General features: G+C 52.2%; 3 protein-coding genes across 4 annotated transcripts; 1 reads left to right on the top strand and 2 right to left on the bottom strand.

Moving 5' to 3' along the window:
• Positions 1–362: 362 nt before the first annotated feature.
• On the bottom strand, positions 363–12233 carry USP5 (ubiquitin specific peptidase 5). Its single transcript, XM_084295483.1, has 20 exons — positions 12099–12233; positions 11629–11754; positions 11292–11358; positions 9620–9753; positions 9123–9268; positions 8635–8819; positions 7969–8063; positions 7423–7616; positions 7189–7260; positions 5830–5911; positions 5533–5658; positions 5169–5322; positions 4596–4770; positions 3115–3203; positions 2711–2902; positions 2047–2190; positions 1748–1893; positions 1515–1668; positions 809–893; positions 363–663 (listed from the first exon to the last, which is right to left on the bottom strand). Exons 1-20 carry the CDS (start codon positions 12204–12206, stop codon positions 570–572), a joined length of 2568 nt encoding a protein of 855 aa, XP_084151609.1. The 5' UTR covers positions 12207–12233; the 3' UTR covers positions 363–569.
• Positions 12234–12408: 175 nt separating this feature from the next.
• Positions 12409–14775, top strand: CDCA3 (cell division cycle associated 3; the record flags this gene model as incomplete). The annotated part of the gene is made up of 5 exons (XM_084297292.1): positions 12409–12522; positions 12608–12713; positions 12815–13006; positions 14140–14261; positions 14635–14775. The coding sequence occupies 5 exons, from the start codon at positions 12409–12411 to the stop codon at positions 14773–14775; spliced, it is 675 nt and encodes a 224-aa protein (XP_084153418.1).
• A 1337-nt stretch (positions 14776–16112) lies between these two features.
• On the bottom strand, positions 16113–20472 carry GNB3 (G protein subunit beta 3; the record flags this gene model as incomplete). Of its 2 annotated transcripts, none has more annotated exons than XM_084295532.1 (9): positions 16113–16219; positions 17008–17224; positions 17712–17913; positions 18904–18970; positions 19071–19233; positions 19349–19412; positions 19513–19619; positions 19787–19825; positions 20416–20472. In XM_084295532.1, the coding sequence occupies 9 exons, from the start codon at positions 20470–20472 to the stop codon at positions 16113–16115; spliced, it is 1023 nt and encodes a 340-aa protein (XP_084151658.1). The 2 variants fall into 2 exon arrangements, with proteins under 2 accessions (XP_084151658.1, XP_084151659.1); XM_084295533.1 differs by having other exon boundaries at positions 18907–18970.
• Between the last annotated feature and the right edge of the window lie 5717 nt (positions 20473–26189).

Below are 26189 nucleotides of genomic sequence, written 5' to 3'. Positions count from 1 at the left end.
GAGGCGAGGCGGGCGGCGCGCGCAACGGCCGTTAGTGGCGGTGGTGGAGGGGGAGGGGCGGGGAGCCCCTCAGCGCCCCCTCAGGCCGGCGGCTCCCGTCCCCGCAGCCCCCACAGAGCGAGGCGGCGAGCAGCGGGGGCTGATTTCGGCTTTTTTTTTATTTCGTCCCTCGTGTATTTTGGCAATCCGCGGGGCCCCCCCGTTGCCTCCCGCGCCGCTCGGGGTACAAGCCGCCCGCACACGCAGCCCCCCCCCCCCTTTTTTCCCCCCTTCAGGCAGCGAGGCGCCATGGCGGCGTGTGGCACAGGGCGGGGGCACCGAGGGCATCTCCTACAGAAACTGATTATTTTCTCCCTCCCCCCTCCCTCCCAACCCCCCTCACTCACGTCCCCAACCCAGGGGGCTCCGGCCCCCCCAGTTTCCTTCCACCTTGGTCTCCACGGGGAGAGCGTGAAGGGAGGAGCGGGGTAAGAGGAGATGGACCCTGCTCTGATCCTCACCGCCCCCGCCGCTGCCCCCCTCTGCCTTCAGCCCGCTTTCCCCCTCTCCGCAGGCAGCAGGAGGCCGTCCTAGCTGGGGATCCGCTGGTAGAAGTAGATGTAGCCCAGGTCCTTGGGGGGCTTCTCAGAAGCACAGACTTTCTGGTCGTTGTAGATCACCCACCTGTAACAGGCAGAAGGGGGGAGCTCAAGGATGCTGCTGCAATCCCTGCAAGTCCCTGCTCGCTTCCCCCCAAAATGTCTGAGGAAACGGCGGAGACAATGATTTAAATAAAGCTTTTCCCTTACGCTGTCAAAATCCCCCTTACCTGCCATCTTTCTTGATGTGACAAACGTAGTGGCCGCACATAGTCGAAGTGCCCATGTGGCTGATGAAGGCAAACAGCTGATATTCTTGACAGGAAGAGGGAAAAGAGGAGTTATCAGAGAAAGAGGAAAGGCTTCGCACCCCCAACAACCCTCCCTCTAGGGAATTCCTGATGTGTGAGACCTGAAGGGTCTTAAAAATGGGACCCTGTCAAGTGTGACTGTGAGAGCTTGGTCTCAAGGCCAAACGTGACAGGAAACAGGAGATGGCAACTTCCATTCAGCCTTCTCCCTTCCTAGTGTTCACTTGGCTCAGGTCTGTGGGATGGGTAACAGTGAGGATTCCACCTCCCTGCGGTGTCCAGCTGCCATGCAACACTGGGATCAGTTCTGCAAATGGACTGGAACTTGCTTTTAAAATAGAAGCCTGAGGATCAGAAAGGCCTCCAGGCAAGATGGGGAGAAAGAAGCACAATCTTTCACTAGATGTCTCTTCCTTTGCCTCTCTCTCACAGCTTCCAGTAATGCCCGGCTGGAAGGGTTAGGCCCTACATTTGCCATCCTTCTATTCCTCCCAGCTCCCACCACCAGCTCAGTCCATGGGAGCTGCTGCTGCTAAAACCTATGGGTTTACTGCATTAATTAGGGAGGATAAGGCCATGCTGAGTTTGCATCCCGAAATCGACGTTCCCACTGCTTGGAACTCACTTCCAGGCCCATCGCGCACTTTAGGACCAACAGGGACAGACTCGGAGATGGAGTCTGCTGCCGAGCGCCCCTCTGAGATATCCATAGCAGCTTCCGCGTCGAGGTCATCAATGTGACTGAAGATCCAATCCACAGCACGCTCCAGGCTGTTGTTCTGGAAGGCAAAGGCAAAGACTGTGAGCTTGCAGATCCTGAGAGCACCATTTCGCTCTGATGCCAGCCCTGACTCTCACCGTTGCCCTAAGCGCTTTCATGGCCTGGTCCCGGGAGAAGCCCATGGAGACAATGGTGGCCACGCTGTCTTCTGAAGGAGGGTCTGGGCAAGCAATAGTTGACCCTGGTCCACTGGATCCCGGGAGAACTAATGGGTTGGCAAAGTCTGCAGCGGAAAGCAGAAGACAGAGCGGTTAGACGCCTCCAGAAGGGAGGCAGCCTGAGGTTCAGACCGCTTTAGATTTCCACTGCTGAAGTGGGTCAGGAAGTGCAAGGACCCAGATGCCGTAAGCTGTGTCGTGGCCGCGTGGTCTCATACCTGGATCATCCATGTGGGACATGACCCAGTTCATGGCAGCCTCGACCCCGCTGTTCCCCGTGTAGTACACGGCCTTGCGGCAGGCGTCCATGGGAAAGCCCATCTCCACTAGCTGGATGATCACCGACTCATCCAGCATGGGGGCTGTGGGAAGACACAGGTTAGAGACACCCTCTCCTACCCAAGTCCTGCCTGCTCCGTTTTGTGCAGTCCCACACTGTCCCCCAAGCCATCATTTCCTGACTTTGTTTCACCCAAGTTCTGGCTCTGCTCTCCTCATCCTTTACAAACTTTCTTCTTCAAAAGTGCAGTCTCACTCGCAAGGGGATTTACTGCATGAACTCAGCAGCACTGGCTCTTCCCTAACCTTCAAGCCCTACCCTCTGCTGTGTTTTGTGGAAACAGAGTGCCTCTGCCAATTAAACCTCATATAAACCTCAGCTCTGCCCCCTCTAAATGCACCAGACGTGCCACATCCCCGTCTTCCACGGTACAGGAATCGACAGACTCCCTTGCATAACAGGCACGCAGGGGAGGCAGCCGGCATTCGCTGACAGAGGGACAGGGAAAGTCTGAGCAAGTGGAAACCGCTAGGATTGGAGACAAGACAGGGAGAGCAAGGAAACGAGTCAGGCATCAGGAAAAGAGGAGGAGAATCACTAACATGTCGGAGAGGAGAAGTGAGGGGAGCAGAAGGAGTCGTCGTCCTCGTTGCCATAGAACCCCAGGCTACCTTTGGGCTCGTCTGGTGTCACCAGCGGGGGCGCGATGTCTGGCATTTCTTCTTCTCCATCTTGCAGCCCCGTTCCCTGCAGCGCAGAGATATCCAGCTCCTCGGGCATTTCAATGGAGACATCTGCAAGACATGGTGCTGCTCAGCCTGCCGTAAGGCCACAAAGATAAGACCCCGTTGGGAGATCTAGAAGGATAAGCCTGCCCTACTGGGGATACAGCATGCCAGCCTGCAGCTCCTTTTGGGGTAGTTTCTTTCCTTTCTGCAGTCACAACCACAATACCCACACGTGACACCCGATACCTTACATGCTCTGTACTTCTTGTCCTTCTTACCAAGCTTTTTGGGCACCCAGTCCAGACCAAAAGTGAATTTCTTGATCTGGATCACCAAATAATCTGGGAAAGAGGCGAACCGCGTTGTTCTGAAAGAGATTAACATCACAGCTAGTTTTTATGCTTTGTCAGCACTGATTGAGGACATCTAGTTGGTTCAAGAAATCAGTCAGTGGGGTGGAGGGATGCCCTAAGGCAGAGAGAAACAAAACCGCGCAGCTCTCCTATGCTGAGCTTACAGCTCCTCAAGCACAAAGCAACTTCTAAAGCAGATGCTCCAACCAAATGAGATGGAATGCAGCATTTACAAAATCTTGGGGGATAAGGAAAAAATAGCATGTTCTCTGTCTCTCAGTCCTGCATTTTACAAGCTTCCTCAGATTTCAGTATTAATTAAAATAATTGAAGTCTAATCCTTAAGGAACGCAGTGGAAATAACATCTTTTATTAGACCGACAGGTAACGCTGCAAAAAGGGACAACCTTTCAAGTGCAAGAGCACTTCTTCAGATACGAAGTGGAAGCAGCAAATTTCAAGCTAACAATGACTGAATTTGATTGAATGCTTAGTTAGACAATTTGAGGGAAAGGGCGTTTGGCATCTCTGAAACAGACGGGAATGTTTGTGAAGGGAGAAACAATAGTAAGAGAAACAGATACTTATTATCAGGGAATCATTGTAACATTGTAAAATTAACTCAAGCCATGGTAGCTGTAAGAATGTAATTCTTACAAAGTGCGTGAACACAATTCTCTATTTAAAAGCAAAACAATGGTATTTTTCAAAGTGGTCGTTTTACTGACTGTTCATTTTCAGTAGCTATTGCTTAATAGCATTATGTTTGTTGTAAAAACACATTCCACCGTATGGATTTACTGGATTCTTTGAGGACTGCTCTTTCATTGCAGAAGAGCAGTCAGTAGCATCGCAGAAGGAAGCTGCTGAAGTCTGTGAAGTTAGACTTTTGCACTGCTGCACGTGCTGCTGACAGCAAGACAAATCAAAGCTATGTTTCAAGCCCTGCTATTAGCATTTAAGCTAGCATCCTTTAAAATAACTCAGGTGGTGTCCATTATGCCCAGTGTTTTGCTCAAACTTTACCAGCTAAAAACTTCCCTTACAGAGAGCTGGAGACCATGCAGGGCTGGTGCTGACACCCCCTGTACTGATTTTAAAGCTAAATGCTGAATTTCGAATAAAAGCTGCCAGTTTTCTGGAATATCAGTGTGTTTTTGTAGCCTCTCAGGAGCTGAAATCTGCTGGTCAGCATTTCGCTAGCACGGCTGTTGTGCCCGCTGTAATCCTTCCAGGGCAAACACTCCAGCACTGACCAACTGGTTCACTTCTGTTTCAGTGCTCTACAGATACAAGGCTTAGAGGACTGCAGTGTTTTGGTAATGCTCCTTCCCCAAACAATACAAGGGAGATCCCGAGGATGTCATAGCCTAGCTAGCTGTACACACACATACACACACACTCACTTGAGAGCCACAGACTTGGCCTGCAAGGCTGTGCTCCAGAAATCATCCACCTGTTCTGGAGCTCCATAGGCCTCTAGGCAGGAGCTGAAAGGCACCTTGGCTCGCACCAGCTCAGGCAGTGGCTGCTTCTCCTCCTCTGCCTGCCGCTTCTTCTCCTCGTATTCCAGCAGTTCATCTAGAGAATAAGGCACGGGAGTCAAGGACCACCTCTAGGTGCTAACAAAATAACTGGTGTAAGCTACACCCAGAGGCAGCAGAGGCCTGCAAACACATGTCCTAAAGAACGCAGCACAAAGTTGGCTGTTTCTAGCTAGCACTGTTTTGCCACACTTTGCTGTTAAATCACAGCCCAGCTTGAAGCGTAGGAGGGAAAGGCTCTGAAGAGGTATCACTGTGTCGTACCACCCCTGCAGAAATCAGCCCAATCCCACAATGGCAGGTGAAGGATCTGACTTCGGAAGTGGCAAAGCACTACCCTGAGGAAGCCCCTTTCCCATTTAAGAAGCTCTGTAAGAAATGTACAGTACCCAACCATAACGTTTGCTGCTATTCCGGCCTCGGCACATTACTGACCTTTGTTGAGTGCAGCGTCCATGGGCACAGGCAGCTGCATGATATAGTCCACACGCTGGGTGTATTTCACCTTCTCTGTGGCCAGGCACTTCAGCTTTTCCTCCACCAGAAAACGAAAGACCTCATTGGGGTTCTCCGAGCTGCGGCAGTTCCTCTGGACAAGGGAGAGGTTAGAAGGGTAGATGTAACACAGCTGAACATCTCTCTTTCTTCTCCCACGGGTGCTACCTGCCCCTTTTCCCTCTGTTCTCTCCCTCTCTCTGCTCCAGATGCCAGCATCTCACCTCCATACCTCACCCCTTTCTTACAGCAGGAAAACAAAGCCAGGCTTTTCCAAAATTAGCGATACACACTCAGCCGTTACCTCCACCATGTTGATGAAGTGCAGAAAGAATTCCTGGGCGTCCTGCTGTCGGTTAGTGGAAAACTCTGGGTGTCCCTTTCCGATCAGGGACTTAAACATGCGGGGAGCAATGCCGTTTTGCACACCCTGCACAGAACAAGGTGGAAGAGGAAGGCGGTCACGGTTTGCCAAGCGTTTGTGTCGTGGCACGCAACACTCTACTCCTAGCCACGCTCTTCAGGTGACAGAGCCCCACGACACACCTTTAGAAACGGTCCTCTCTCCCCCCATCACACGGGTACTGCACCCAGGGCTCACCTTCTGATCAGGCTGCTGCTCCCCTTCTGCAGAAACCGGCTTTGAATACTCCCCAGACAGCAGCCCGTGGCCCAGCTTGGCTCTGGAATGACGAAGTCACCGTTAGCACCCACCTATCTTCTTCGACCCCTCACGCTCCAGGAGCCACGACGACCCCTCCAGCTGTAACACCGACACGACTGCCGATGCCACAGGAACCAGCTTCCTCAGCTGCACCAGCCCAGATTGTCTTGTCTTGGTCTGCTCTCTGGTTGCACGAGACATCCCCCACTGGGAAGTTACTAGGACTTCTGGGCATGAAACTCAGCCATTGTTTGCAGCGTGGGGATAAAGGAACAGCTTCCTTTTCCCCGCAGAAGGGCAGCCAGCGCCGAGCCCTACAGCAGCCGTGCAACAGCCAAAGGATTCCGCAGCCTGACATGGGTACAGCAGCAGTGTATCTTACAGGCTGCGCAGGAGACAGCAGGGCACGCTGAAACTGCCTGAGCCAGAAATAGCATTGCTGCGAGCAGACTGATCACATTTTCCCAAGGGGAAGGTTAAGAATAACTGCCTGAGGCACTGCATGGACAGCAGCAACGTTCAAGTCATTTCCTCCTGCGCCCAGACCCTCCTTTTACTCCACCTCACTCCAGTTCTCCCCCATCACTGTTGCCATTTGTCTGGATCCAAACCCAACCAATCCATCCCTTTGCCCAGGCAAGTCTTTCTCAATTCCCTCCTAACTGAGCACCTCACCCCCGACTGTCCAAATGTAGAACCTCCCCTTACCTCTGGACTCTCTTCCACAAATGCCCCCTTCCATTCCTCCATCCCAAACCCCCACACACTGCTTGGCTGTTTTAGAGCAGATGCAGCAGAGCATCCACGTATTTAAAATCAAACACCCTCTGAAATCCTGTGCTCCTTCTGCTGTATATTCTCCTGCTGGTGTCTGCACAAGATCTCTTGCATGAAGCCTCCTTAAGCATATGTAAGTTATCCACAGAGAGAGACTTTTTCTAAATCTATGTATTTCTTTGCTCTTAGCCCCCCATTGCAGAATGCCAGCATTTTTTTTGCTGTTAGGCTGACAGAACATGCCTAGGAGAAATCCCCCCGTGGTAGCAGACGGTACTGCATTCCCCACACACTATATCGAAGAGCCTCTCATGAGCACTGGGGTAACCCCTGTCCTCTCCATCTAGGGCTATCAGCGGAGGGTTCCTGGCTCAGATCCTTATCGATCGCTGAGGATCAGCGTGTCTGGTGATGGAAAGGAACCCAAGAGGCAAGGCTTGAGGGAGAAACCTGCAGCAAAGCAGAGGAGACGCACCCAGGCAGCCTCGGCCTTCCTTCTCCCACCAAAAGTCTACGTACACTTGTGTGCTGAAGTCCTGCGTGGGGTCCGAAGGTGCGCTTTGGAATATCTTCTCCAGCTTGTCCACGTACCTGCAAAACAGGACGGAGCCATCTGAAGGACGCACGGACTCGTCCAGTAAAGACACAGCTCTGAGTCTGAGTCCTGCACCAGAAGCTCACAGCTCTAGGAGACTTCTGTACTGATCCCAGGGGATCCCAGGCCAGTGGAAACGAGAGGTTAAGCTCACTTACTTTCTCTGGAAGTCTGGGATACTGAACAGCACCTGCATCACAGAATTGAGGTAGCAACTGTTGCCCAGGTTACGGATGCCAGTGTACCCAGGCCCAAAGAGGGGCTTGAGCTGCACACCAGACTCCTGGATGAGCTCCCACTCCCCAATGCGTTGATTCATGTCTATTTCCAGTTCTGTCATCGTCTTGTCTGTCTGTGGAGGGGGTCACAGGAAAAAAAAAACTCTCAGTGAAGACCCAAGTGAACATCTGAGGCATGAAAAGGGCAACAGCAGAGAAACTTAACAGGTTGAATTAATCCTGTTTGATTAAATTAGAAGAAGAGGAAGATATAATAATTCTTTTCAAATATTTGATTATCTGGGAGAGAAGGAGGAATGCTAAGAAACACGAGAGAAATTTGAACTATCCTCTACAAAGGGGCATGGAAATCATGCACCAGCACTATGGAATGGTTCTGCATAGCTGCAGAAAGCTGGGATCCAGCTAAGAAATCTTAGACTTGCTTCTCTCCCACTCTGGGCCTACGCAGGAACTCCCCCTCACCTTCTGCATCTTGAGCATGTCAATCCCAAAGTGAGCAAGGTGTTCTGCCAGGTTGGGATCCAACACCATGTCATCCTCATCGTAGGAGTAGACATCTACGCAGGGACACAAAGGAAAAGGAAAGACTTATGGCCTGTGATCTAAAATTCACTCTGGATGGAGAGAACTGGGAGTTTTGACAGAGTGAGCAGTTGGATTTTCCTCTCTTTTTTTTTTTTTTTCAGGGGAGTAGCCAACAGAGAGAATATTGAAATTCCTCCAGAACATGTGACAAGACAAACAACTTTCTCATTGATCAAGATATAGAGTTACCCGTATGCCTGGAGTAAGGAAAGTGGGTTACTGTGCTACTCCACTCAGGTTTTCGACACAAAATCCTTTGATAAATTTAGGTAAATGCAACCACACTGAGCAATCTGGATGATTTCTAGAATCATTTAAAGTACAAGGGAGGGAAGGAGGGAGGCAGGGTTTTATCTGCTGGTGTTTTGCCCGCCACAAGAAGCTGTCAGAGTGGGAATGGTTCATGGCATGTTGGACTTCCCAGGTCATAACACAGGCAACACCAGCCTGGTACCTGGAAATCCTCCCTTACGCGCCTGGTCAGAGCCCACAGCCAGCCTGCGTGGGCATCCCTACCCCTCCCTGCAGCCCCCTTCTTCTCACCAGCCCCGTCAGGAGTAATGGTTCCCAGCTTCACAGCCAGCGGGTAGCCAGTCTCCCGGTAATGCTCCACCGCGTGGTTGTTGCCCCCACTGCCATCGAAGTAGCGCCGGCCGCAGAGGATGGCTCCATCGGTCATGTTGAGCCACAGGTTCTCCCTCATGTCACACTTGCTGCACTTCCAGCCGCTGTTGAGAAGAAACGGAGGGGAAGAGCTGTTAGGGTGAAAACCTTTGGGTTCCACTGCCCACGCCCTCTCCGTCACTACCCAGTGGCCATAGCACGAGCAAAGGTTTCTGTGCTCTCAGTTCTCTTACTTCAAAACATTGGACATCCTGACATGCCTTAGTTTGCCCCTTCCCCTGAATCTACTACGACAAGGCACAGAGCAAGGCCTCACAAAAGAAATCCCATCTTCCACAGTTCCAGGACAGGAGAAGAAGGCGATCAGGGACGCAGAGCAGTACAGCTGCTCTCAGCGCTGCGCTCACCATGGTGGGATGCGGACGTCGTTCTGAAGCTGGTGCAGGGAAAAAGCATGTTTGGAAACGCGCCGAACCTCCCCATCCCAAGCCTGCACCTCCTGCTTCCGCGAGGCTGAGTCTGCCGTCAGGATGGCCTCCACCGCACTGGCAATCTACAATTAGAGTAGTGGGGGGGGAAAAAAATATGAAGAAAAGCATTTTCTTCAGAAGAAAAGCAGCTTCCAGTGCCACAGCACTCCGCATTTAGGCTCAGAACTACAAGTCGGCTGCAGAAAGGCAGTGCTTGGGAGCCTCAGCCACAGAGCAGGACTCTGTACGACAAAGCACTGCCTAAGTGCTTTATAAAAGTGTTGAATAATAAAAGTGTTGAGTAATCCTGCTTACTCCAGGCTGAGGCTTCGCAGCAGCTCGGCAGGATCACTTTTACAGGGCAGCAGTTCTTTCACCGTAATGGTTCACCTCCTCCCCGCCACGAGAAATCACCGCCCTTCACCCCAACGCACCCTGTCTCTGACCATGTCAGGGAGCCCCTCCAGCCCGTCACGGGGAATATCCAAATGCTCTGGTAAAATAACTATTTTCACATCTTCATCGTATTCAAACTTTTCCTCTGTGATGTCAAATCCACCTTCCACACCTACAGGAAGAAAAAAAAAAGCATTGTGGTAATGGGCAGAACCAAACAGCTTGCAAGGCTTCTTTGCCCACAGCTGACATGAAGTAAGGCAGCATGACTAAGGCAAAACTCTGATTTAGTGATCCACAAGCTGTCTGGATCCTAAAATTGCTGTCATAGGTGTGGACTTCGCAGAAGCAAATAAAAGCCTAGAATGGGCTTGCTTTGACCAGCTGTTTTTATAGATGCTTAGAAGGAAACTCCAGACCCTGCCTACAAGCAGAAAAAGCTTATTTGCCAGTTGCAAAGAATCAACAAAAGTTACATTTGCAATGGAGGAAACAGTCTCTGATTTCTGTAGGTACTCCCAAAACAAACAAACAAAAAAAAAATCACTCTTGCAAAACAATAAACAAATATCAAAACACAATTTCTCTTGCAACTCTCCCTCAGACACCTATAGTGTTTAGACTACGCACAAACTGCCACACATCAATGCAGATGCTGCAAGCCTGAACGACTTTAGAAATACCTGAAAAATCACACGCATGACACAACAACACATGCAAATAACCCATTTCTGCGCCTCTCCAGCACATCCCAGAGAGATCTCCTGTCATCACTTCACAAAGTAAAGCAATACACAACCCTTCAGGACATCACACAGCTCCTGAACTCTAAGCAAAGGGAAACAGACTGCTGAAATCCACCAGGACTGCTACGCAAGGCAGAGCTAGGGAAAAAGTGAGCAAGAAGCAGGACTGACGTGGTACAGGTTCTGGATTTCCCTCTAGTGGTCAGTCTCCACCAGGCCAAGGACCTGTTACTGCTGAGAATGTTCCTGTCCTCTCTGCTTTACAGATCTCCGTAATGGTTCAGAAATCACCAGCCGAGACTGCCCCAAATAAGAAGCATCTTCACTGATTCCCGTGACAGCTTCTTCAGTTGGTGCAGAAGAGTAATGGAACATCAGCACTGCCCTTCCCAAAAGGGACTTGCTTTTAATATTTAAAGTCCTCGTGTACGTCCTCCAGCATCAGCCTCGTGTTTCAGAGAGCTATCTAGCCAAAAACCTTCACACAGCATTTGCCAGTCGTTTCTTCCCTTTCTATACCAATAACACCAGTTCAAATTTTGAGAAGTTTAAAAAATATTTTTTTTCTATCAGAAACTTCAAACCAATTTTTTTCACACTTACACATTATGTTCCAATTCCCTTCTGACCCACGCTGGATACATCCCTATTAACCAACAGCCCCCCAAGGCTAATGTGTACACCCAGCTGAGTCAGGCACACAGAGTTAGGAGAGAAGCCAAAATGCTTTTATCTACAGAAAACACGATGCAATTTTGAATGCAGAACAAAATCTCAACACCCGTTCTGCAGTCACTACCCTCTTGAGATGTACTAGAAGACTTAAAGTCTGAATTCAGCTGGGGATGCTAGCTTCGAGCAGCCTAGCAGAGGAGAGGGAAAAGAGGCTTGCTACGCGGCCAGGCAGCTCCAGAGGCCTGGTCCGAAAGGAGAAGCAATGTGTGGCACACGGGTGCTTCCTTACCAATGGCCAAGCGAGTCGGTTTTTTCCTCGGGGGGTCCCCAGCACTGGAGTTAGCATCTTCTTCCTTCTGTCTCATGGAGAAGAAACGGGGGGACAGGGTTATGGGGGCGGGCACGCTGCAGGACTTAGGGATTGACGTTAAAGTGGCGTGAGGACGGGACGAGGCCAGGCTGAGGCTTTCGGGGCAACCCCAGCGAGGACCCAACAGGAGCGGGGCTGCAGACCGGGGGCACCCCAGCCCCCCAGGGGGGATTAGGGCTGCGTGCAGGGGTTGCACCTGCCTGGCTCTGGTTTTATTTCTTGTGTTTCTTTTATTTTGCTCGTTTTATCCCCTTACCGGCTTGCGCGTCCGCTTGAGGTGCAGGTAGACCCGCTGGCCCGTCTTCTGGAAGTGCCTCTCCACGTAGTGCTTGCCGAAGCCCAGGAAGGTGTTCATGCAGATGTACAGCCCGCCCGCCGACTCCTGGGGGGGAGGGAGGGGAAGGGCGGCGGCCGCGGGGCCACCCCCGGTGAGGGCGCGGACCCCCGGGCGCTGCCATCTTAATGACACAGCCGCCGCCGCCCCGGGACTACAGCTCCCGGCATGCCTCGGCCGGGAGGGGCCGGCCGCGGGGCGCGCTGGGAGTCGTAGTCCCGCCCCGCCCCGCTCAGCGCCCGGCCGCGCGCCGCCCCGCCCGCCGCGGGACTACGAGTCCCGTGCTGCCCCGCGCGGGCGGCGCCCCCCCCCGCCGGCCGGGTGGGCCGGGAGCGGGAGGGAGCGGAGGGGAGCCCGGCGAGCGGCGGGGGCCGGCGGCGGGGGGCGCTTACCGGCGTGTCGAAGGAGAAGGCGCACTCGTCCTTGTGGACCCGGTCGCCGGCCTTGGGCACGCGGATGGACGGCAGCACGGAGAGCAGCGCCTCGCTCAGCTCCGCCATGACAGCGGCTCTCTGCGGCCCCGCCCGCGGACACACCCCGACCAATCAGCGCCCGCCGCGGCGCCGGCCAATCCCGGCGGGGCGCGGGGGCGTGGCCTGGCGCGGAGGGGCGCGGCCCGGCTCCCGGCGCTAGCCAATGGGAGCGCGCGGCGGGCGGCGCGCGGGAGATTTGAATCGCGGCCGCGGCGACCGCGGGGCCGCCATGGGCGCCGCCGGCAGCGCCCCCGCCACCCCCGCGCCGCCCCGCGGCCGGCGCCCGGAGCACCTCCGCGACCCGCGCTCGCCCAGCGCCGGCATCCTGCGCACCCCCATCGAGGTACGGCCCCGCTCCCCTCCTCTCCTGCCCTCCCGCCCCGCCCCACCTCACTTCACCGCACGCTGCTCCCCCCCTCCCCTTGCAGGTGCTGAGCTCCCCCGCCGCCCCCAGCCCGCAGCCCGGCCCCGCCGCCGACCCCCGATCTCCGACGCCCGGCATCTCCCGCACGCCCATGAAGGAGGCGCTGAGCGGTGAGTGCGGCCGCGGGGCAGCGCCCCCCCGCCCCTCCCCACCACCCCCAGCAGCCGGGGGGGGCCCTGGAGGGGCTCTGACCGCCGGCTCCCCCCCGCAGACAGCCTGCAGCGCCTGGTGGAGCAGCTCAGCGAGGCCTTCGGCGCCCAGAGCGAGTCGCCGGTGGCTGCACGGCCCCGCCAGGAGCCGGCCGCGGCCCCCCGGGGAGAGGCAGAGCGGCCCCCGTCGCCCGCAGGGTGCTACGAGGGCACCCCGAAAGCTGCGCGCCCCGCCGGGACGGCCCCGGCCGCGGGTGAGTGCGGGGATGGGGTGTGGGGGGCACCGGGCTGCGGGGGGGACCGGCTGCTGCCAGTCAGGGCCCTGGGGGTCTCCTGCAGCACGCACAAGGCTGGCTGCCTCACAGGCACCTGGCCTTTGTCCCTTCCTTCCAGCTCAGCAGCCTGTCCTTGCTGCTCTGTAACCATTAGGCTGGAGGCTCCCTGGGGGATTGTGCTCCTACAGAACTGATTTCCATCAGGAATTGAGAAGTTGCATCTGTAATCTGCAGTCAGAACTAAAATCTAAATGTATAGAAGTGTTCTTCACCTGTCTGAGACAGGTTTGCAGTTCTGGTGATTTATCCAGCGGGCCCTTACAGATTTTCCATGGGGAATTGCTGGGGATAGAAGGCAGGAAGCACATCCAAGTGTTGTGAGTCTTTCGCATAGATCTTGCTTCAGAAAACTGCTGAGCATCTCATATGAGCAGAGTCTGAAAGTGCTGGGACTCTTCTGTGTGGAGCAGACAATGCTCAGGGATTTTCTTTGATATGTGAAGGGAAGGTATAAAGAAGACAAAGCTCTTCTCACTGGTGCTCAGTGCAAGGATAAGAGGCAATAGGCACAGACTGAAGCATGAGAGGTTCTGTCACTGGAATAGGTTACCCAGAGGGGTTGTGGAGTCTCCCTCCTTTGAGATCTCCAAAAGCTGCCTGGATGTGGCCCTGGGCAACCAGAAGTGTTCTAGGTGGTCACGCTTGAGCAGGAGGGCTGGACCAGATTGCCCCTAAGGCTGGAAAGTACCTTCAGATCATCTGGTCCAGCCATCACCCTACCTCCAATGTCACTCCCTAAACCGTGTCCCTAAACATCAGGTCCAGCCTTTCCTTGAACACCCCCAGGGACGGTGACTCCACCACCTCCCTCGGCAACCTGTTCCAGTGCCTGACTGCTCTTTCTGAGAAAAAATGTATTCTAATGTCATCTCCAGATGACCTCCAGAGGTCTCTTCCAACCTCAGCCCTTTTCTTATATTAATCCTTCTACATTTTGGATAACATTATTTGTGGAAGCAAGCAGACTAGTTTGCATCTGTCAGGAGGCACTTGAAATTCAGGATCCAATAGCTTTTTTTGTACCACACTGACTTGTTTCCTTCTCTCATTAGGGAGCAAGTATGCAAGACGTAAGGCTGGTAACAAAATCCTGGTAACATCTGGAGGAAACGGCCGCTCTCCCTTCAGCGTCCTACAAGATGATAATTCCCCCAGTCCTTCTGCCCCTCGCCAGGTAAAGCTTAATGCCTCGTACTGTGGGAGGGAGAATGGCCTGAAACTTTTTAATTTTCTGTGTTTTGTATGGCTCTATACTGGAGCTGTGGTCTCCTGTGGAACCTGGTGACTTTCCAAGTATTTTTCTGTGGGACAATCTTGTCCCTAGATCCCTTCAACACTTGTTCAATGTCTGTATCTTCTGCCTTACCACAGTATAACCCCTTTCAGTGCATCCTTTATTATGCTCTGGAAAAGAGTCCATCACTCTCAAATAATGGAGTGACAGGCATTGTCAGACTAGCTGGATGGCCTGAAAAGGGATTATATGTTTTACTGAGGATTTGTTAACTTTCAATTGTTTCACATTGTTTTCTTTCTCCCTTCTCTAGGTCAAGAGGCACGTGTTGGGAGAGAACCTCGGAGAGAAGGAAATAGTGGCAGCGGATCTGAGCAGGAGCCTCAAAGCTGGGAACTGTCCTTGGAGCGACTTGAACAAAGAGAACCAGCAGTGTCCTTTTGTGGAGAACTAGAGACTTCCTTTCCCAGGGTCTCGCTGTAATTTGCTTCTGTGCTTTGAGTATCTTCCTGGGAGAGGAATCCTGCAACAGACTGGAACTCCAGACTTGTCACTTTTTACCTTTCTGTGTTGGGGGAAAAGGGAAAGAGCATTCTGTCATAGTTTTGCATGTGTTGTGTACAGTACAGGCTTTGGCTCTCTGTATGTTGGCTGTATTGACTGTACAGTTCTTACCTGTAGCAAATAAATCTATATACCCTTGCTGTGACTGTATCTGTCTTGATAGAACAGTTGGAGCACCCTGCTTTCCCAGTGCACCATGTCATCTGTGGACCAACAGTCAAGAAACTGATGGTTCAGCCTTCCATTAGCTCTAATACTCAGCTTTGCCTGTTTGTAACACCCGTGGTAGGGCTGAAAGTAGTGACAAGGCATCAGGACTAATGGACTGCTCTCACCCAGAGCATAGGTGAACGCCTTCCCCGTGGACTTAGAGGCAGAAGAATGCCCTGAGGTATGAGATGCTCTCAGAGGACCAGTAGGCAGTATTCACAGGAGGAGAGCTTTGTTTGCAGTAGCTCATTGCTATCCTGGGAATAACAAAGTCAGTGGTGCTTATGTCAGCTTTCTTTATTAGCCTGGGTTACAAAGATCTAGAACAGACCTGGAAATAGTGGCTGATGGCTACTGGTTTGACAGGGTCACCACACAACACAGGGATGAGGCAAAAAGAGAAGGAACAGCAAGAAGCAAACAATAAATAAGAATAAATAACATTCCCTGGTTCTGGCAGGTCTGAGGGCTACCCTTTCCCCCATTTATGCATAGATAGGGCTTGAGCTAAGTTTTCCCAATGGGAAATGAGCCCAATTTATACTACCTGTTTGGTAGAGGCTGCATGACATAAATTTCAAACCCCATGCGTCTCTGGGGCTGTCTGTGGGGAGCTGACAACCACATGGAGAAGCTAGGTGAAGTCAAGGACGGGGGTGTTGGATAAGGGGTCTTCAGAGGGATGGGTGTCAAGTATGGGTAGAGGTCTCTGAGGGAAGACGTTGGATCTGAACTGCATTGTGAAGTCCTGAGATGTAACAAACAGTTGTGTTTTGCAGCCTTCAAGCCCCCAAGAGGTTAGGAACTGCTGGGCTTGTTTGGAAGTGGAGAGAAGAGGCAGTGTGTGTGCTCCTGCTTCCCCACCCCCTGACCTCTCTTCCTTTCACTCTAGGAGACCCCTACAAGTTGCGTAGAGACGAGCGGGAGTGACAAGTAGGTGTTTCTGTTGTGCTCAGCTGATGATGCTCTCTGCAATGGGCTGTGCTTCCGCTGCTCTTTCCCTCTCTCCTGTCATCCTCAGTTCCAAATCTTGAGGAAGCTGTCCCAGGAGCCAGTGGCAACAGCCATGCCATCCGCTGTCACCCCCAGGCAGCTCACTCTGTTGTCATGGCCAGAGAGGATTCCTGACAGGAGGGGAAAAAGAAAGATTAGCAGAAGAAATGGGGCTGGGAGAGGTGAAGGGCTTGACCGAGCTCACCACAGGCTGTGTACCTACTGCTCTGTGTGTCAGGCTGTCTGTCCCTGCATAACATGGCTAATAAAACAAACATGCAGAAGAACATTTGTGCAAGGTGTACAGCTTTGGGATCTCACCAAAAAACAATGTTTTGGGGCCAGCTAGCTGAATCCTCAGCACAAGAGAGATTGCTGCTACATACTTCACCCTAGAGCTACTGTCAAATAGGCCTACAAAACTGAGAAATAGCAATGCTGTTGCAGATCAAAAGGTGGGCTAGGGTATTATTTTGCAGAGGCTAGGAGCCACGTGTGGAAGAAAAATGGTATTTGGGTGTATCCTTTGCAGGAGCACGACAAAATATCCACGCTCAGTTTGGTGCCCGGCCACCAAGTGGCACTGTGAGCAGCTGGAACAGGCAAACAGCAGAGGATAGGAGAAAGTGTGAAACAATGATGCTTGAGAGTAGTTTAGCTAATAGGAATATTGATACTCATTTCCTTTTTGAAGCCATGTTTTTTAAAGGCTTAACCTGCTTAATCTTAAGGCCAACAATTCTTAAGATAGTTGTAGTATTTATGGTGTGTTCTTTAAGCACAAGGAAGTACTGCAGATCTTTGATTATAGGATGTGTCCCTTTTAGAAAAATGAGGGCCTTTTGGGGCCTTTTCCTTGCTTTGGAAGGGATAGGAGACCTTGCAGAGAACGAAAGCAGGGCCTCCAGGAGCCACTCACCCACGCGTTCTGCTTTCAGGGAGTCCCAGATGTTGCAGTTGAAGTCGTCGTACCCGGCAAGCAAGAGGCGCCCGCTGCGGGAGAAGGCGACCGAGGTGATTCCGCAGATGATGCTCTCGTGAGAGTACACTATGAGCTCCTGGTCGGCCCGCAGGTCGAAGAGGCGGCAGGTGGCATCGTCTGAGCCGGTGCAGATGGCTTCACCGTTAGGGAAGAACTGAGGAGAGCACACCGCGTTTTAACCCCTCCGCGTCTTACAGGTTTCCTCAACACCTTCGTCCCTCTGCTAAGCACCAGAAAGCCAGACTGGCTGGGCAGTAAGACAAGGCAATGGATCTCAAAAGGTTAGGCTCCTGAAGCTGGAAACTGATGCTTCTCAGAGCAAGTAGACCCTTTCCACATTAAGAAAGCCAATGATCAAGGGGCTAGAGCTATTACAAAATGTCCCAGTGCTTGAGGAAGGATTATTGTCTTTTTAACTCCATCTCCTAGACTTGGGTTTGGCAGGCATCCTCCCATTATCCCTCAGATGGGGTCTGGCAAGGTTCAGGGCTATGAGAGCAGAATTCTGCTCACTGGGCTGTCTGAACCTCATGGTCTTCCCCACGTCGCTGTGACAGCCTCTTTCAGCTTTGACACTATTTCATGCTGGCCCACCCTCCCTTTTCTTCGTCCCCCCCCCACCACACAGATGGCATACGTACACAGATGGCGTTGATATCAGACTCGTGCCCTGAGAAGGTCTGACGGCAGGTACCCTCCCGCACGTCCCACAGTTTGGCAGTAGCATCGCAGGCCCCAGAGATGAACAGCTTGAAGTCCGGGGAGACCGCCAAGCTCATACAGTCTCCGGTGTGGCCCAGGAACACCGTCTTCTGCTGCCCCGTCTCAATGTCCCAGAGCGCACTGTGGCAGAGGAGAGAACTTCTCAGAGCCAGGACAACTCTATTAGCTGGGATGAGGAATTGTCCTACTCACAAACAGGAGGAGGGAAGTCACGGACCTGGCTGCCACGTGGGAAGATGGACGAAAATATACAGAAGGAAATATGTTCACAGCTGTTGCTGTTCATACCTTAACCCGAGCAGGGTTAGACTAAGGCTGAGGGGGTGCGTGTGGTCTGACAGGGTTCCCATAACTGCAACAGCTGAAGGGGGATGCTGAGAGGAGGTAAGAGATACCCAAAGAAAAACAGCCAAAAAAGTCTGCCACGCTTGTTGGATGCATGGGACACGGTCACTGGGATCACGCCACAGGCAGGCAAATGAGTCCCTTTCTGATGGAAATGCCACGTTCCAACTCACCCTCCTTCAAGAGGTTCCTTCAAAGCGGGTGTTGGGATGGGGTGGGGGTGAGTAAAGGCTCAAAACCGCTCAGTCACAACACAGAGATACTGGAGAACCAGGAAACAAAGGATTTAGGCACTGGCTTTTTGCTATTTACTTTTGAAAGGGATAGGATCTGAGAACAGGACCACATAATGTAGGCTCCATGCAAATTTAAAATGCTTTTTGTCCTGGGATAAACAACACTGTGCTTTGTGAGAGCTGGGGACATGGGCCCTGCTGCTTCACCAGTAGATCTGCATCATGACCTGACCTCAGCAGGGAAAAGTAGCACCTGCTCTGCCAAGGGAGGAAGAAGGTATCCGGCTTCCTAATTTGCTTTGTGTGGCCTTCAGGTAAAACAATTCGTCCTTACACCTCATGGGAAGGAGGGTGCTGCAGAGGAAAACAGCATCATGTGCTGAGCTCTTGGAGCCAGAGAGGCTGCACAGTGTCCGCTCCTAAGGTCACGCCTGAGGTGGAGTTTTCCCAAAATGCAGTATGCTGGGGGATCCATGTGAGTTTTTAGTGTGAATGTTTGTGTCTATAAGATACAGAAGATAACACTCACCACGTGGTATCTCCAGAGCTAGTCACAATGTTGTTGTCATCGAGAAATCGGCAGCAGGAGAGGTAACCTGGGAAGTGGGGGCAAACAAGTGTGAGAAACAGGACGGGGCTAAAAGAGTGGGGTTTGGAAGCAGAGGGCAGCCAGGCTGCAGGAGGAGGCACACCCACCTGTATGGGCTGAGAGCTCTCTGCTCACTTTGACATTGCCTTCACGAGTCTTGAGGTTGTAGATGGAGCACATGTTGTCGAGGCCCCCGCAGGCCACAAAATTGCCCGAGGGGGCATAGGCACAGGTCATAACCCAGGAAGAACGCAAAGGGATGGCGTGGACCTGGGAGGACAAGAAGCTGTGTCTGGTCTCTGGCAGCAGAGAATTTGGGGGAGCAGGGCGAGGGCACTAGCTCTGAGGGACCCACTGCAGTTTGCTGCATCCACCCGCCTCTTACCTTGTTAGTTGTGTATGTGTCCCACACAATCAGCTTCCCATCTTGTGAGGCACTGACCAGGAGTCTGTGAGAGAGGAACAAGAGCATGTTAGTAGCTCTCTTCTCGTCAGAGCCTTCTTTCCCACATGCTTCTGGGCACCCAGCAGCTCAGCAGCATCTCTCACTTGGAGTCCGTCGACCAGTGCATGGCATAGATCTTGGCCAGGTGCCCACGCAGGGTCCTTCGGGTCCGCATCTGAATGCGACCAACAACCTCCACACCGGCCACGATCTGAGGAGAGAGTAGGGGGAGGGAAAGGATTAATCTTGGACTGACAGGGGCTGGATTGCTCCCCACATCCCTGCCTCCTGATTTCTTGCTGGCTGGAGAGAGTCCCCCTTGGAGTGATGCTATTTCCCCACATGCAGACTCACCTGCCAAACGGCCCCAAACCTTACCTGAGCAAGTGTTGTGTCTGCACAAGCTTTCCGGGCATCCTGGAGAAGAGACAACAGAGCATGAAAGAGGAAAAAGCTTTGAGACGAAGGCAACAGCAAGTGAAGTTCAGGGACATTCGCAAAAGGCTCATTTAGAGTGGGGGCTGCAAGAGGCAGGAACTGTGGTTTTGCAGGGTTTAAACTCTGCCCAGCACATTGGGCTCCTGGCCTGTGAGCAGGGCTCCTCAGCACCAAACAAGCAACAGAGAGGTGAGTCACAAGCTGCTCAGCACCCAGTTCCCTGTGCAACATTATTTCATGGATCATTCAGCCTGGCAGAACACCCACTGTCTCCCAGACAGAGGAGGCCTGGGGATGAATTACAGTCTGCGCCCCTGCAGACATGATGCCCATGTCCACTTCCTTCTCGCCCTTACAGTGTCTCCTTGTCTCTCCCTTCCCCTCCCCTTCTTCCCCCTGTACTGTGAAGATCTCCTTTAGCACTTAAAGGTCTGTGGAGAACTGCAGAGGGCCCCACGGATGTACATGGAGAAAGCTCAGCTCCAAATTGAGGCTGAGGAGGGGACCTTGGAGGCTTGGATGCAAGGAGTAGACACTGTCAGCAGTTTCACGACTGCTGCCAGCATTACCGCAATCTGCTTCTTCAGCTGCTCAGCCTCCTGCTTCATCTGTTCCATTTCCCCCATCTTTCGGAGCTAGAGGTGGCTTTTCCGCGTGGGACAACCTTGAATCTGGGAAGACAAATCAAAGGAGAGAGGTGTGAGGTAGAAAAGGGCATTAATATGACTGCTCAGTCATGGAAATGTAGGTGCCTCTGATAAGGCCTGAGCAACCATTTCTTGGTCGAATGATTGGAAATGTCGTGCTGTATCTGGTCAAAGCCCTTTGCATTTGGGATGGTCATATGGACCTGATCAAAGGTCCATTTGATACTGTGTCCTGCTTACATGAACACTGGGAAACTGAAGAACTCCAGAACCTCTTTCTGAGGTTCTGCTGCACTTACCCCCTCGTTTCTTTGTTTATGACATCTCCGTGTAAGGGCTTACAAAGCCCTGAATCCTCTACCTGTCCATGTCCAAGTTGTCTATCTCAGTTAAAGGAGGAGGAAACTTGAGAGGAGCCCGGTGACTCTGGGACCGATTTCCTATTCTTTGTTGTAGGTAAAGCATTAACAGGCAGAGATCACCAGTTCTTTTATCCATCATGGAAATCTGGGGAATGTTGAAGTGCTCTGTCAGTGTTCCCTTCTAGCTTACAATTAAAAAAGGAAAAGGAAGTGAAAAGGAAAAGGAAAAGGAAAAGGAAAAGGAAAAGGAAAAGGAAAAGGAAAAAAGTGGATGCCTAGGGAAAGATCTAAGAATAACATAGGCAGAAAGTGGTATTTCTCCTACTTTCCTAGCCCCAGATTTTCACTGCTTTCCAAAGCTAGAGGCAGCATTACTGTATGCAAGTCCTTGATGGATTTTTTTTCTTCTACATTTTTGTCCAGTGACTTTTTGTGCCCTTGCCAAAGTTTCATATCCTCAGTGATACCGAACTTTGACAATGGTGAGGACTTCCACAGCTTAGTGGCAAGCTCTGTGAAGAAGTTCCTGGTTCTAATACTCCCAAATGACACTGGTTCCACTTGGCATTTTCCAGTTTTTGAGTTGGAAGAACTAGCAAATAACTGGTCTCTATTCACCCCAGTGTCACACAGTATTTTACAGATCTTTGTCATAGTCATCTTCATACATCTGTTTTGCAGACTGCGGAGCACACTTAGTCATTCCTTCCATGTGAGCTGTTGCATCTCATCACCTCCGTTGTTCTCTAAGCCCTTTTCAGTTGTTTGCAGAGCACAGATGATGTGCTTGCATAGTGAAGGCAATGAACCAGAACTGCAATTCATATTCAAGATACAGGAACACTACATGATTACACAGCATTTCGGTTTTGTTCTCTCGTTCTTTTCTGTTAGGTGTACTTAAAACTTCACCAGTGATCCCAGCATCTTCACTCTTATAGACAAATATGCTCTTTATTACTTCAGTCTTTCTCCTGGGTAGGCGTGTGTGTCCAGATGTGCTCCAGGTGTTCTTCACCATTAAAACTGGCACTTTGCCCTAGGGCCAAGAAGACTCCAGCAGCACCTGCAGAATTTCTCCTTCTACTCCCCGTGAGGCACGTTGTCTCTAGCCCCTCTGGCCTGTTGCCTGAAGGCCTTGCTTCTTCTATGTGAGGCTGCTCCCTTTGCTGTCTCGCCCAGCTCCCCTAAAAGCATACATTTGTCCCAGAGAGAGGCTATTTGAGATTATAACTCACAGAGAAAGGCTGCCTGCAGGCCTGGCTGGAGTTACAGCCCTGTTGCCTCCTTCCTGCCCCACACTGGATGTGGCCAGCTGGCTCCAGCATGTGGTGATGGGGCAGGAGAAAGGCCCAGGGCTGCACTGACAGAGCCTGGAGGCACATAACACAGAGACGGCCTGAGGCTAGCAGCTACTCTGAAGGGAGAGATCAGCACCTGGGCTGTCCCCTTTCCACTGTTTTTTCCTATTTTTTGTTTTGACAGAACAGCAATGATGGGGTTGCTCTCAAAGGGGACAAAGCTGGACCTGGTTGAATAACACTGCTCCCCAAAGCCCACCTGAATGTGTTTTTTTGGGAAGTGTTTGGACACCTCCCTCCATCTCTCAGATAACTGGCAGACTGGGGGGATACTGGAGAAGGCCTTGCAGCTTTCAGTAGGAGGCTCCGCAAGATAACTTGGTGTTTGTCCCTCAGCTTTGGAGTACGGTCAAACTCCAGAAGCTGTGTCCACCTTTGGTCACTGCCTTCCAGCACACCAAGTGGCAAACCTGGATTTTCAGCCACTCTTTGGAGACCAGCTCTATCATTACGGTCCAAACCTTTCCCTGTCTGTTTTCCCCAGGACTGATCCTACTTCCCCAGCACCATGTCTCTACAGCCCTCAGTGTTGGATGCCTTTTCTTGCTGGGCCACCTCTTCCTGCTCACACCCTCCTTCCAGTCTTCTGGACTTCTTGTGGACTTCTGTTTCCGTCCTTTTTTTTTTTTTTTTTTTTTTTTTATAACCGGATGAGGGGCTTTCGTTGCTGACAGGAAGATCAAAGGGCAGGGGCGTGATGTGAAGGACGGATAAAAAGGGCTAAATATAGAGAAGGTGCAGCTCGGGGTCAGGACTCCGTCCGAACCTTTAAATCCCCTGGAGGGAACAATCTAAATGAAGTTGGGAATTGTTCTCAGCCTCGGAAGGACAAGGAGCCACAGACAAACGATAATAATAGCTCCAGCGTTACCTGTCATTTCCACCCATCACGTCCCAGTGAAATTTGTTTGCAGTGAGTTACCTAGCCCCCCGTCGAGTGCAGCTGCCTCCCCGGAGGACCACAGCAGGTGTGCAGGAGAGCAGCTTGCCATGTAAATGTAGGGCAGGAAATGGGGGAATGGAGTCCAGCAGGAACAGGGAAAGTGGAATGGAGGTTGGAGCCTGGCCAAGGCATGTTACTGCCCTGATGGGGATGCACGTTACTTGTGGACCTGCAGCTTGGCTCAGGCAGATGCCCAGGCTGTTTTTATGGGTACAGACTACCAAATGGTGCACTCTCCCTGCTTTCTGGAAGTAACAGCTCTTCAGACAGCAGTGGAAACCAAGTTGTTAGGTACCTTTGAAGAAGCAGTTTCCTTTCTTTTGCTCTCCAACGCAATGATGACACTGAGCTCTTTTCCCTCCTGCCTTTTCTGACAAACTTGCTGGAGGCACCCGCTGTAGCACTTCTGTGGGCAGCCAGACCCATCCGGAGCCCTTTGGGTGCCTGCTCACAGCAGACCAAATGCCCCCACCTTCTTCCTCCTCCTGCCTTTTTCTGCCTCACCGTGACTTTGCAGGGCAGCAGCTATATCCCTTGAACAAAGTCAGAGCAGGGGCCCATGCTGCACCCTGGGGAACTGTCCTGCCAAGGCACCTGCATCGCTTCCTCGTGGGAAGGGGGGTGCAAGCAGTGGGTGGGAAGAAAGGGGAATTGAACCCCCTAATTTTATAGCACCTGGGTATAAAATTTTTTTATTTTGCCCACACTAAGGAGGGAGCGGTCTCTCTGTGGGATGCTGGGAGAGGGCTGTAAATAGAAAAGGGAAAGGTGCAGAAGGGAGGACTGAATATTAGCAGACAGCATCCCTGGGTCTCTGTGTAATCCCCTGGCTGGCCTTGCATGCTCGCCCTGGTGACCCTAGGCTCCTTGCAGAGCCGGATGCAGAGATGATCCCCTTCTCCTGTCATGGAGATCAAAGGCCAGGGTAAAATTACCCTGCTCTGTTCCTCTCTTTCTGCAGGCTGCTTCTCCCTCCAGAAAAGCATCTGGCTGCAAGGAGATGTGCAGGAGCCCACCAGGAGCGCAGGACTGCGTGTGGGTGGCAAGTGCCAGGTTGCTCAGGGGAAGCGTTGACCCCCTCTTCCAATCTGGACGCTGGTGCAATTCACCTGCCAAGGGGAGAACGAGCAACCCCATCCCAGTGCAAAGCCTACCATCACTGTAAAGACACATCAGCATTAGCCCCAGCTTCTTCTACACCACACTCTTCCTCCCTCATCTTCAGACACTTGCACATGGAGCCAGTCCTTGTACAAAGTCTCCACTGCATCAGACCAGGAAACCTAGGATCCCAACTACCAGATCCACCAAAGCGACCTCACAGATAACAAGGTGGCATCCTTACCGGGCTCTGCAGCACGAGATGGGTTTCAGTCCCACCTGGACGGGACTCACGGCCTGCGTCCCTCGCTGAGAACAGCTCCCTGCCGGCCAGAAGCTCCTCGTCCCCTTGCAGTCCCCGGTCAGCGCTGCCCGCCCAGCCAGCGAGCCTCTGGCTCCCTCTCCGCTCCTCAGCCTCTCCCAGGACTTATCTCCCCATGGGGAGCTGGAAGGCTCTGGACGGGAGGGGCTGGGGGAGGGCTGATTCCAGGAGCAGCGTCAGGCAAATTAAATCAGACACCAGAGACTTGGGGAAATCGGATTGGGACATAATGCAAAGCAGGTGGATGGGGAGGGGTGAAAAGAGAGAGTCACACACTGCTCCTGGAGGGGAAGAAATCATCACGGGCAGGTTTGACTTCCTTTGTTTAGATTAGCAGCAAACTAATAAAGCGAAGATTAGCCAGAACCATCTAGGATTATAAACGACTGGGGCAGGGCTTGCTGCACCTCGTGGTCCACAGGAATTCCCTTTTTCCCAGAGACACTGTGCCACTTATGCCCTGGGCGAGATGAGAAGAGGGGACAGTGTCACCCGTGGTGGCCCTGCCAAAGGAAAACCCACAACATTTTCCCCGTGGGAAAGCAGCCTCTCTGGGCAGCAAGCTGAACTCTGCATGGGGAAAACAGAACTGGGCGCAGGGGCCAGGGGCGGCGAAAGATTTGGTGGCATGCCTTTTGGCAGCCACTTTAGTGGGATGCTGCGAGGGGATTATCTTGGCCTCAATCTCTTTTAATCTCTCCCGCGGCTTTGGCCCAAGCCTGAGATAAATACCTTTTAACGGATCTCATCTGACGTCAGGAGGCCATCACTCTAATCACCCGAGCCACCTTTGGACAGAGCAAACCTAGAGCTGCGGATGCTGGTCCCACACCCCTCCAACAGGGGCTTGTCAAGCGGGTGCCATCCAGCACCCCCAGATAAATCATTGTGAGGGACTGTGAGGGCTAGGACCTTCTGCTAGGAATGGGGAATTTGAAAAGCATATATCACATTTTCCTTCTCTTGGGGTCTTGTGAAGGATGTAAGGCAAAACCAGGTGCTGGTGCAGGTTTCCCCAGCTTGCATGGTAAGGAAGTGCCAGGATGCAGAATGGGGAAAGGCTTCCCTGCTCCAGTTCTGCTCCTCCAGCATTGCGGGGATGGGGCTGAGCACAACAGCTTCCACTGGGCAGGGGCCTTGAGCCGACAGCAATGAGGGGAACACCTGCATGCACACTTTAAACCACCTGCCCTGACTCTCCAGTTCTTCCCTTTCAAATCATGATTGCAGTCTCCATGCATCGCTCTCATCGAGGCCTGTTTCACAGCTCTGGTGCTTCCCAGGAAAAGGGTCACTGCTCATTTTGATGCCCCATATCCACCTCATTCAATTCCTGTTTGGCTACAATATAATCCCATCTCTGGACACTAATCCCCTGGGCAGTGACAGCAGATTGTCTTTATATCAGCATAGAAAATGGTAAACAAAATATCTCTTCTGCTTTCAGGGACAATTTGGTGAATGGAGAAGAAAAAAAAAAAGAAGGAAGAGAGGCCTTGCTACATTGAAATGTGAGTGTACAATACTTTTTCTTAAGGGTACTTCACCCCCTTTCCAGTGGGTTAGTTGTGGCAGCAGTTAGAGCTGACTTTCTCGCCCTCCCTTAT

Source organism: Netta rufina, assembly GCF_964035555.1.
Source record: "Netta rufina genome assembly, chromosome: 1".
Classification (NCBI taxonomy): domain Eukaryota; kingdom Metazoa; phylum Chordata; class Aves; order Anseriformes; family Anatidae; genus Netta; species Netta rufina.
This window is presented reverse-complemented; position numbering and strand designations above follow the sequence as displayed.